The sequence below is a fragment of the Cervus canadensis genome, chromosome 1 (genome assembly GCF_019320065.1).
Source record: "Cervus canadensis isolate Bull #8, Minnesota chromosome 1, ASM1932006v1, whole genome shotgun sequence".
NCBI classification, from domain to species: Eukaryota; Metazoa; Chordata; class Mammalia; order Artiodactyla; family Cervidae; genus Cervus; species Cervus canadensis.
Genome location: NC_057386.1, coordinates 50,557,259 through 50,569,406, shown reverse-complemented (window position 1 = coordinate 50,569,406; position 12,148 = coordinate 50,557,259). Strand labels below are relative to the sequence as shown.

Below are 12,148 nucleotides of genomic sequence, written 5' to 3'. Positions count from 1 at the left end.
ACATGGTGGCTGTTATATTTGAAGAAGAGCAACATATATATATGGGGCATTACCATCAATTAACATTACGTCTATGAGTCTGAAACTGTGAATAAAATAATGGCATATACCTTCGTATAGGTTGGAATTGAGACTTGGTCAAAATTTCAGCATTCTTTCCAAAGTTTTTTCTCATTTGGAACTTTTCTTCACCTGAAAGAACAAAATAAACGCATTTTTAATACATTTTTGCAAACCTAGATTATGATTTTCATTCTCTGGAGTTTTCCTGGTCTGGTCTAGAATAATAAATAAACTACATAAACAAAGTGTTTCCTAATTGGGCTTGGATTGAGTACTGTAGAAGAGGTTTTTGCTCTGAAAGTTTATTTTCCTTGCTCAGAGGGGAGAACTATATTCTGACACTCAGAATACAATCAAGCCATTTACTGGCCTTTCAGTTATAGCCGCACAGTTATTTCCGGAGACAAATGGGGTTTTGTCTTTTCAGGAAGGCAAACTGACCTGATTCCTGTCAACAGACACCAGGGGGCGTTGAAACCAAGAACTGTTTGTTCACTGCCGATTCCAAGCAGAAAAGACCATTAGCTGGGCATTCCCAGGATGCTAACTGTGTCTCCTGGCCACCAAACACCACTTAAAGACTGGGGGTGGGGTCTTGAGTACTAATGAGCTAATTCAACTGTCTTCTGTTCTCGTTGGCCTCAAGCATCTCAAGTCACTCCTCCCCAATTCTCAGGAAGATACTTTGCAGGCCTATGGGCACACAGGACCAGTATCCAATTTTCCTTCCCACATTATACAGCTCTGGTTTATGGAGAAGTGGACACACAGACTAGCCTGCCCTACTGGCAAATGCTCACGATCCCCCTGCCATTCTTTAGGTCCAGAAGGTGGCCTGGTATGCAATGGCAAGCCCACTGTAACAAAGTACCACCTTTAGCAAAAGCCAAGATAAACCCATTTGAATGCAGAGTTCCAAAGAATAGCAAGGAGAGATAAGAAAGCCTTCCTCAGTCATCAATGCAAAGAAATAGAGGAAAACAACAGAACAGGAAAGACTAGAGATCTCTTCAAGTAAATTAGAGATACCAAGGGAACATTTCATGCAAAGATGGACACAGTGAAGGACAGAAACGGTATGGACCTAACAGAAGCAGAAGATATTAAGAAGAGGTGGCAAGAATACACCAGAAGTTATACAAAAAAAGATCTTCATGACCCAGATAGTTATGATGGTGTGATCACTCACCTAGAGCCAGACATCCTGGAATGAGCAATCAAGTGGGTCTTAGGAAGCATCACTACGCACAAAGCTAGTGGAGGTGATAGAATTCCAGTTAAGCTGTTTCAAATCCTAAAAGATGATGGTGTGAAAATGCTACACTCAATATGCCAGCAAATTTGGAAAACTCAGCAGTGGCCACAGGACTGGAAAAGGTCAGTTTTCATTCTAATCCCAAAGAAAGGCAATGCCAAAGAATGCTCAAACTACTGCACAACTGCACTCATCTCACATGCTAGTAAAGTAATGCTCAAAATTCTCCAAGCTAGGCTTCAACAGTACGTGAACCATGAACCTCTAGATGTTCAAGCTGGATTTAGAAAAGGTAGAAGAACCAGAGATCAAACTGCCAACATCCATTGGGTCATCGAAAAAGCAAGAGAGTTCCAGAAAAACATCTATTTCTGCTTTATTGACTACGCCAAAGCCTTTGTGTGGATCACAACAAACTGTGCAAAGTTCTTCAAGAGATGGAATTACCAGACCACCTAACCTGCCTCCTGAGAAATCTGTATGCAGGTCAAGAAGCAACAGTTAGAACCAGACATGGAACAACAGACTGGTTCCAAATGGGTAAAGGAGTACATAAAGGCTGTATATTGTCACCATGATTATTTAACTTCAGTGCAGAGTACACCATGTGAAATGCTGGACTGGATGAAGCACAAGCTGGAATCAAGATTGCCAGGAGAAATATCAATAACCTCAGATATGGAGATGACACCACCCTTATGGCAGAAAGTGAAGAACTAAAAAGCCTCTTGATGAAAGTGAAAGAGGAGAGTGAAAACACTGGCTTAAAACTCAACATTCAGAAAACTACGATCATGGCATCTGGTCTCATCACTTCATGGCAAATAGATGGGGAAACAGTGGAAAGAGTGACAGACTTTATTTTTTTGAGCCCCAACACTGCAGATGGTGACTGCAACCATGAAATTAAAAGATGCTCGCTTCTTGGAAGAAAAGTTATGACCAACCTAGACAGCATATTAAAAAGCAGAGACATTACTTTGCTGACAAAGGTCCATCTAGTTAAAGCTATGGTTTTTCCAATAGCCATGTATGGATGTGAGAGTTGGACTATAAAGAAAGCTGAGCACAGAAGAATTGATGTTTTTGAACTGTGGTGTTGGAGGAGACTTCAGAGTCCCTTGGACTGTAAGGAGATCCAACCAGTCAATCCTAAAGGAAATCAGTCCTGAATATTCATTGGAAGGACTGATGCTGAGGCTGAAACGCCAATACTTTGGCCACTTGATGCAAAGAGCTGACTCATTGGAAAAGACCGTGATGTTGGGAAAGATTGAAGGAGGGAGGAAAAGGGGACAACAGAGGATGAGATGATTGGATGGCATCACCGACTCAATGGACATGAGTTTGAGCAAGCTCCGGGAGTTGGTGATGGACAGGGGGGTCTGGCGTGCTGCAGTCCATGGGGTCGCCAAGAGTCGGACACGCCTGAGCAACTGGACTGGACTGACTGAAAACACTGAACCCCGACCCATGGAGAAGCATCGCGGCTCTCCTTCTTGCTGCTCTCTTCAAATGCCCTAGAAAGCATAAATGAATTTCTAATAAGCACAATTTAGAGCTGGAGGGGAAGTTAGAGATTTGAGAGTCTAACTCTCTCCTTTATTTTATACGAAGGAAAGGTGGGGCCTTGGGGTGGAATGACATGCCCAAGATGCCAAAGGTCATGCAGAAAAAAGTCAGCAGCAGAACTGGGCATGGAACCCAGTGTGTACCCCACTGTTACCCCTGTTGTATTGCCTGGTATGGAGAGGATGTATATCAGAGCCGTAGTGGGAAGGGGGGAAGAGAAGGGCTGAAAGGAGGAAATGGAGTAGAAATCAGAGGCTTCTTCTACATGTACTTCAGATGTCTGCAGACAACTAGCTGTGGTTTTCTGACCTGCCTGCCGCATAATTTCTCTCTCCTACTCACCCCTCTTTCAAATGCAAGTGAAGTGGCCACGCACAGGTCAGGCTCACACAGAGAGTGATCATGGGCAGAGGCTCCACAGAAAGAACTGCGTGGCCAGAGACCCAGGTTTGGGTCTCTGAGAATTTAAGATTAAATTCTTAAAATTAAATTAAGATTAAATTAATTAAGATTAATATTTTCCTGAGAATTTAACTGTTCATCTAAAAGCGTACAGCTTCCTAAAACGCTTGCAACTGTGAAGGAGGCCTGAATCAGGTTAGAGACGCAAGCTGGAGTGTGCAATAGAGGAGGGGAGTACGTTCAGAACCTACACCTGCCCAGTCTGGGTTCAGACAGTTGAGACATGACCATGGACCGAGCTGCATGGTTCAGTAGATGGATAATCCTGGCTTTAAAAACAGATGGTTACATACCTTAAAAAAGTGAAAGTGCACAATTTTTTAAATGTCTGTATCAGTACCTGTGGTCCATTTATATCTTGTCTTGTGCCATACCCCAGCTGTTGATCCGAGGCTAACTTCTCATATAACAGGAAGCAACTGCTAAGTTACACAGAACCCAAGGCCCCAAAAGGGCACGATGTTATGTTGACTGTAGTGTTGGCTATTAGTAAAGGCTTAGCCTTAATAAAGGCTAACCCTTTTGCTAAGATGTCATGCAAGGAAAGGAAAATGATGATAAAACTCAGTCTTCTGGAGTAGGGCAGGACATAGAAACCTAGTAGTGGTTGTCACCATATCAATAACTAGCTGTGTGGCCCAGGCCAATCCTTCAGGTCAGCTCAGCACAAACAACTGAACTCCTGCTATGTGCCACAAAGGAGCCTGAAATCTAGGGAAAGAGACTACAGGTGGAAAAAGAAGCAGCAACTGCTGTAACGGATGCTATATGAATGCAAGGTGGGGGGACTTCCCTGGTGGTCCAGTGGTTAAGACTCCACAATCCCAATGCAGGGGGCCTGGATTCCACCCCTGGTCAAGGAATTAAAGCCCACATTCCGTGACTAAAGAGATCAAATCAGCAACTAAAGATCCTGTGTGCCGCAACTAAGACCTGGCACAGCCAAATAAATACATAAGTATTTATAAATAAATAAATAGCAAAGTTAAAAAAAAAAGCACGCAAGGGGAAGTATATAAATAACATGATGTATGGATGCCATGAGGCTGGTGAGCAGCTGGGGATTCATTCTAATGAGGGGAAACCACTGAGCCTAAGTTTTCTTATCTGTGAAATGAAAGGCCTGGAAGGTTATCTCTAAGAACCTTTCCAGCTCTAAACATGTGTGATCTGACAGAAAGTGAACAGGAGATAGTCTCAAAGGAATTTGCCCTGAGGGTGTATTACCAGAGACTTGAGGTCGGGCACAAGCATGTTGTATTCCTTCAAAGTCTTCATCAATGGGACTTGAGGTCTATAAAAGAACGAAAGAGCAAAGAAAGGAAGTTCACTAGAGGAAGATATATCATCAAAAGATGGGGAGAGGATTTCTTGATGTTCTTAAACTTTGAAAATCTTTATAAAGTTCCTGCATCTTTTACAGAAAAAGAACAAACCTTCACAGACATTAAGAACTTATTTGTACTATACATTCCTCCTCCACAACAAGCCCTCCTCCCCCTCCCATTGTGAGGTGGGACTGGGTTCCTTTTCCCTTCTTTATATAATTATCCCCTCTCCTCACTCCAGCCATCCAACAAAGATGTTTTAATTCCTGGGAGCTTTACTAGAAAAGCCAAAAAAGGTAGGAAAGATGGCCCAGGCTCTAAAGCTACTCTATGGGGTGAGAAGTCAGAACACCGGTTCCTTTGAGGCGAAGCAGTGGGTGGGAGGAAACACAAGGTCTTCTGGGGGTCAAGAATGTTCTATTTCTTGATTTGGGTGCTGGCTCCATGAGTGTGTTCAGCATGTAAAAGTTCATGATCTGTACCCTAAAGATGCGTGTACTTTTCCCTGTTACCCTTTTTATATATGTGTACATATTACATGTATGTACATGTATATGTATATACACTTTATATTTTTTATTAATCATTTTCTTAATGTCACAGTCCACAGTAATATCAAGAATGTTCGAAGGACTGATAATGGAAAACTGCTCTAACTGAGTTTTCAGAAGTGCCGACGAGGGAGAACCACGCTTTGTGATGCATCACTGAATTCTTCCCGTCAGTCAAATGTGGTGGATTGGCATGTACAATCTCTCTTTCCCCCACTCTACCTTCCATATTGGTAAAAGGTGGCAGGTTAGGGGACAGAGGAGGTAAAAATTACAAGAGTAAATAAAAGACTCCTATGATTTTCATTTTATAAATAAAAATACTCTGTGCACAAACAGGTTCTTGCAAAAGCCAAGCAGATCCCAGAGAAAGGCCCGTGTACTGGACAGCCTCACCTTCTCTGCGGACCCTGTGCCGCTACTCCTGGCTCTCCGGCCACTAAAGCCTGTCAGTCCTGGGCTAACTCCCTAGCCTACTGTCACCAGTGCTTCTTCACACAGAGCAATAATAGCAGGCTGCCTTCTCTCTCCCCAAGAAAGGACTGAATTAAGCAACAAGAAGGAATGGGTTTTGAAAAAGAAGTACAGAGTGCTGCACAAATGCTGGAACCACAATTCTGCGGTAAGACCTTCATTATGAAAAATCTTACTTTTCACATGTTTTTTCAAAACATATGAAAACACTGATAAATTGACATGATATTATTTTACGTATAAGCTATTTTTCTTAATAAAAATAATTTTAAAGGAATAAAGCAACAGAGAACGCTGGAGATGTACTTTATCCTGAACTTTGTAAATTTTTACCTCTAGAGCCAAATTTTCTTGAGCAATTGAGGAATAAAAATATTCATGGTCTGGAGTTAAAAACTCATCTGTCATGTCTTCAGTGTCTTCAGAAGACTCTGGTGAACAAGTTGATTGTGCAGACTGATCCTATTAATAACATAGGAAATCACTTTTCAATTGGTGTTTATTGTAAACAAATCCCTTTAGAGCTGGCTGCACTGTTAGTAACAGGACATCTAAAATCACCCTGCAGTTGGAGTGATGCTCTCAGAGCCCCTCCCGCCACGTGCGCACCTCTGCCCTCCTTCTGCACAGCCAGCCATGAACCCCAGAGCAAGTGTGACAAACCACAGTCCTGAATCTCAACATCCTTACCTGCACAATGGAAGTAGGGGAGGCTGGGCAAACTTTTTGCTCTGCAATTCACAGGAAGAAGAAAGGCCCTAGACAACTCAAGCTGGGGACTGAATTTAAACACCCTGATCCCCACAAGGCACAGACACAGTCCACGTGCTGGAGTCAACTCCAGGCTGAGGCTGCTCAGACCTGGGACTCCTTCAGGTATTCCCATTTAAAGGCAAGAGAAGGAGCATGATTTTAAAAATAATAATACAATCTCAATAATAAAAATAAAACAGGGATTTCCCTGGTGGCCCAGCAGATAAGACTCCATGCTTCCACTGCAGGCAGTGTGTGTTTGATCCCTGGCTGGGGAAGTAAAATCACACAGCCATGCAGTCAAAAAATTTTTTTTAATTTAGAAAAAAGGGAGAACTATTTAAAAAATGAAATAATTTAAAGTAAGTTACTGGGATTTCTCTGGTGGTCCAGTGGCTACACACACTCCCAATGCAGGGGGCCTGGGTTCTATCCCCGGTCAGGGAACTAGATTCCACATGCTGCAACTAAGACCCAGCACAGCCAAATAAATTAATTAATTAAAAGCAAGTTATTTTGTCAGCATCTCTGCTCTCCTCCTTCCTTTTCTGCTACTTCTCTACATCCAGGCCCTCATCACCACGTGGCCAGACAGCTGGCTCCTTTCCTTACCTTCAATTATTTCTTTGCACAGGTTTTGCGGTTTATTTCCCTGGACACTGCCTTTGCCACACTTCCTCTTCTGTGCACTTAGCAGCTGCTTTCCTTAACCCCTCATATCAAATTGAAATTTCTCAGACAAGCCTGGCCTCCCACACCTTCTCCACTTTCCTGACAGACCTGCTTCTCCAGCCAAGCCAGTATGCTTAATGTGGTACGTCCTCCCAGGCCTCACAGGAGAGAAAGAATAAACTGTCCTGTGAGTGGTCTGTGTACTGATTAAGATACAAAGGTATGTTCTTTGAAAAGCCTCAAATGTTATCACAATCAGCTTTTTACATTGTTTGTTCTCAATTTTTGTTTATATTCTTCCATGTAAATGGTGATTACAAATTTTGGTTCCTTACGCTGGCTGGACCATGGCCCAATTGCACACTTGAAGAACACATTAAATCCCTGAAGCAAGGCTGTAACCCCAGTACAAATGCTGGGAAATGACTGAATCCCAGGGATCTTGCTGAGGCATAGAGTTCAGGCATGAACACACTCCTTCCACTGAGCTGAGAACTGAATTTCGGTCTTAGATGACATCCCAGGCAAAGGCACTCTCATTGCAACCCTGGCCCTGCTTTTCCTACTTCAATCTGACTTCAGTCATGAGCTTTGGTAACTGACCTCACACTGAGCTTTACGAGGTGGTCTTTTCTACACAGTTAGACAGAAAGCTTGGGCGTCCCAGGTAGTATAGCAGTAAAGAATCCGTCTGCCAATGCAGGAGACACAAGAGATGTGGGCTAGATCCCTGGGTCAGGAAGATCCTCTGGAGAAGGAAATGGCAACCCATTCCAGTACTCTTGCCTGGGCAATCCCATGGACAGAAGAGCCTGGTTACGACTGAGTTACTGAGCACGCACACAGACAGAACGCTCAAGGGTCAGAGCTGAATCTAACTGTGTTTTCCTCAAGCTCCAATATTCACAGTGCTTTGAGCTGAACTAATTCAAAAAGTATTAGACAGGGAGGAAAAGCTTCTTCACTCATGTCAGAGACATGAGGGCGCATGCTCCAACTAAAAAGAACTACTACAGATATTTCAATGTCATAATACGTAACAACTCAGTTTTACCCTACTAGGTCTTTGGGTTTGAGTTGGCTCTCCAGCTGTATGACTTACACTGTAAGATTTCTCAACCGCCACAGATGCATCCGAATTTGCTTGAAAGACTTCACTGTGCTCTGGCTGCTCATCTTTTCTGGGGGGCAGGTGCCTGACACCTAACGATTATAACACAATAATTGTCATTCGGTAATTTTTAAATGACATGAAGGGGCAAAGGATACTGTGAGAGAAATGTATGCATTTTCTGCCGAATGTGGCCATGTGTCATGTCAGGTTCTGTCTAGACAGTGGAGACTGTTAGGTTAGCCTGGCTCTAGCACGCAGCCGTGAATCATTCTCCCTTTCGCCCACCAGTTCAAGAGTGATGCTTGACAAGGAACAGATTTTAAACACCAAAAAAATCCAAACCAGTATATTTTTCTATCTAAGATGAATGATAATTTTAGATGTACCTTTCCTTGATTTTCAAACAACTGTGAAATGATATCCCATGCCCTGACTGCAAGCAAATTACCAGGTAGAAAGACACGGCGTGCAGTTTTCACCCACAAATCTATAAAAGTGACGGCAGTAAACACCATTTGTCTCTAAGTTCCTCAGGCATAGACTCTCTGAGAGACGGTCGCATTTTTCTTGCCTAAAATGCAATGCAAAGAAGTGGGCAGCAGGGGGTGGCCTGCCACCGATGCTCTCTGGTGAAAGGTTCAATTCTTTGCCAGGTTAGATCCAGGAGCAGGGTCAGTGCATGGAGACTATTTACTTCCTTTGGACAAAGCAATCTCCTCCAGTAATAAAAAACTTTCGAGTCTCTGGACTTTTTCACCTGTCTGAAGGACAGTGGGATTTGATGGGTGTGCTACTTTCCCCTGGAATTCAGGACCCCCAGACAGACAGGAAAGGAGAGAAGCCAAAGGAAATATTCCAGGAGGTTTACTTATTGTCGAGAGCTGACAGCTTGACAGAGCTCACCTACCCCAGCTCCTCCATCTGAACTTACTGGTGAAACGCTGAGGCCCTGACTGTCTGCCACGCTGGTCACTGCTGTCTGTTTGACCACACTTATTTCCTCCTGGCTCATCGCTTTTCTTGAGATACTCTGCAGCTTGCTGCCAATCCACATGCTCGGAGACCCTGATGGGGAGCTGCGGCAGGGGGTCAGGCTCATGTTCAGCCTCACTGTCTAAAGCCACACCACTCCGAGGATGCCAAGGAGGTACTGTCAGCTGTCCAGTAGCTGCTTTCGCTGCCATTTCTTTCACCTCCGCTGGACGTAAGAGAAAGCAGCTTTTAAAAAAGCACTGTGAATGCTGGAAACAAAAGCTTTAGTTCCTTAAAGAGTTACGTCATGGTTTATAGCTTATATTGTCACAATTACTCCCTGTTTAGAACTGCATCATCTTTAGCTTGCCCTGCTTGGCTTGAAGCAGGAAAGAGGAGAGAATGGATAACAGTGAGGGACAGGCAGAATTTCAGTTAGTTACAGCCCTTTATGCTGAATCAGACTAAAAGGCAACAGAAATTTGTAGACAGACCTTCTTGCTGTAAAGATTTTGTAAGAAAATGACATGTGAAGCCCCTAGCCTGCAGAAACTAATGGAAGGAATTCTATTTGAGTTTATATAACCTTTCTAGACCAGACTGAGCTCATATTTTGGGAGTACATATATACATATATATGTGCATGTGTGTTTTCCTCAAAATTTTCTATCCTTTTCAGTGCCACCTAGCATTACTATCAAAAAACACAGATGCTGTATTCTTTTACGCTCATAAGATTAAACTGATACAAAAGGATAATGCCCACAGGATAGGTGAAAGTGACACTGCAAGCTCTCTACCCTAACATTATAAGAATCTATACTGTATATTTTTTTACTACCTTTGTTACACAACATACATATATACACATATACAGAGTGTAGAAGGATTTCCTATATAGTCCAGAGATTAAAAAAAGCACTTCTCTTTCACAGTTTGTAATCAGAAAGGTCTTACTTTTAAAATGGAATGATCTAACAAGAAAAGAATATGAGAAGACAGGCTGTACACTTTGAGATAACAACCAAGCTAGAAAGGTACTTTAAATTTCATTTTGTCCAACAGACAAAATATATATATTTTTATTTATATATTATATTATATATTATAATATTTATTTATATATAATGTTATATATTATAATATATAAATATATAAATATTCATATATTATACTCACTTATCCATTTTAAGTGTATCTCTCCATCACCTTCATTTCTTGACTTTGCGTTATAGATTTCAGAAGACACAGATTGCATGCTGATCCTGAATTGCATTTATTTGGGGGAAGAGGGCAAGTGAACACAAACACATCAGTTGACTCAAGTTCCTGACACAACCCCAAGTCCATGAGCCCACCCAGAGGACTGTCCCCTATTCTCTGCGTGGTTCTGAGGTTGCACTGACTCCTATGCACCACCAGAGGGCACCAGACCCCCCCAACAATCGGCCCACAAGGCTGTGCTACCTGGTGGAGTCCTGGCCAGGGCTGGATGAGGCGGGTGGTCCCTGTGGGTGGCTTGGCACGGTGAGGAGTGCGCTACTGAGCTGTGTCGTTTTGCTTTGAGGACTGGACTCCCTAGGCCTTCCCTGGCTAAGAAATGAAAGGACTAGGTTAGAATATCTTGAGATTCAGCTTCACAAACAGAACCCTGGTCCTCAGGCTGTAGCAGAGCACAGCATAGGTGATGGTTCAGTAGTTCCCTGCCCTTTGATCAGAATCCTCTGGTAACAGGCCCACCTGCATATCAGCGATAGCACAACAGCTAACACTTATAAAGATGGGCTCAAGGCACCAGGGATTCTTAAAATCATTCAGAGACTTCATCCTAGTTTCACTGAGCTATGGACCATGTCCTGCTACTAGCTAGCTGACTCTGGCAAACTTCAATCTCTCTGGGCCAAGGTCTCCTCATCTGCACAACAAATCAGTCTCTTTTTCCTCTAAATACCCCATGATTATATATACTTTATCACATGTTAAACTAATTCTTTGAAAATGTTTCATCTAGGGGACCTCCTTGGTGATCCAGTGGCTAAGTCTTCATGCTCCCAGTGCAGGGGCCCAGGTTTGATCCCAGGTCAGGGAACTAGATCCCACATGCCACAACTAGAAGATGCCACTTGCCGCAACTTAAGACTTGGCACCGCCAAATAAGATAAAGAAAAAGAAAACTTGTAATTTATGCATACATAGGAATTCTCTTTTATCTAGAATAGCCCAGTCTCCTGCTGTATCAGAGTGCAAAGAGAGGCTGTTGAATTAGAAACATCATGTCTGATCAGCTTCTTTGAAGAACAATTTGGCAACAGCTATCAAGCATCTTTAAAATGTTCAAACCCTCTGTAACTCTGCTTCTGGTAGCCCATCAAGGACATAACCCAAAATGCAGAACAAAATTTACTGACAAGTCACTATAGCCCTAGTCATAACAGAAAAAAGAAAGACTGAAACAACCTAAAATTCAACAATGGGGAAAAAAATAAAGGGGAAAATTCAATTTTTCCCCAGTTCAAATTTACAATTTCAAAGTAAGTTTACAGAATGTTTTTAATAACAAAGGATAAAAACGTTCTAATGTAAAGCAAAAGCTCGGGATACAAAACTGCCTTTTTGTTTCGTCGCTCAATCATGTCTGACCCTTTGTGACCCCATGGACTGTAGCCCGCCAGGCTCCTCTGTCCATGGGATTTCCCAGGCAAGAATATTGGAGTGGGTTGCCATTTCTCTCTCCAGGGGATCTTTTCCAACCAGGGATCGAACCAGCGTCTCCTGCATTGGCAGGCGGATTATTTACCACTGAGTCACGTGGAAAGCCCACAGAAATGCCTACATGTATATAATTAGAGTTATTTTGAAAGCACACAAGACTAGGTGGACTGACAGCAAAGCATTAAAGCTTTCTCTTTGACCTGTTTCTGTTCTCCGGGGG

General features: G+C 42.8%; 1 protein-coding gene across 5 annotated transcripts in view; it reads right to left on the bottom strand.

Annotated features, from left to right (window-relative positions):
• TEX14 (testis expressed 14, intercellular bridge forming factor) overlaps positions 1-12,148 on the bottom strand; it is a 151,014-nt gene that overhangs the window by 18,402 nt on the left and 120,464 nt on the right. For 4 of the 5 annotated variants that reach the window (XM_043482934.1, XM_043482959.1, XM_043482938.1 and 1 more), the window contains exons 16-22: positions 10,684-10,809; positions 10,396-10,481; positions 9,176-9,442; positions 8,233-8,333; positions 6,039-6,167; positions 4,580-4,646; positions 111-192 (exon numbers count right to left, since the gene is read on the bottom strand). In XM_043482934.1, the coding sequence (XP_043338869.1) occupies positions 111-192; positions 4,580-4,646; positions 6,039-6,167; positions 8,233-8,333; positions 9,176-9,442; positions 10,396-10,481; positions 10,684-10,809 (858 nt within the window). The remainder of the gene's footprint in view (positions 1-110; positions 193-4,579; positions 4,647-6,038; positions 6,168-8,232; positions 8,334-9,175; positions 9,443-10,395; positions 10,482-10,683; positions 10,810-12,148) is intronic. The other variant, XM_043482967.1, reaches the window with a different exon arrangement.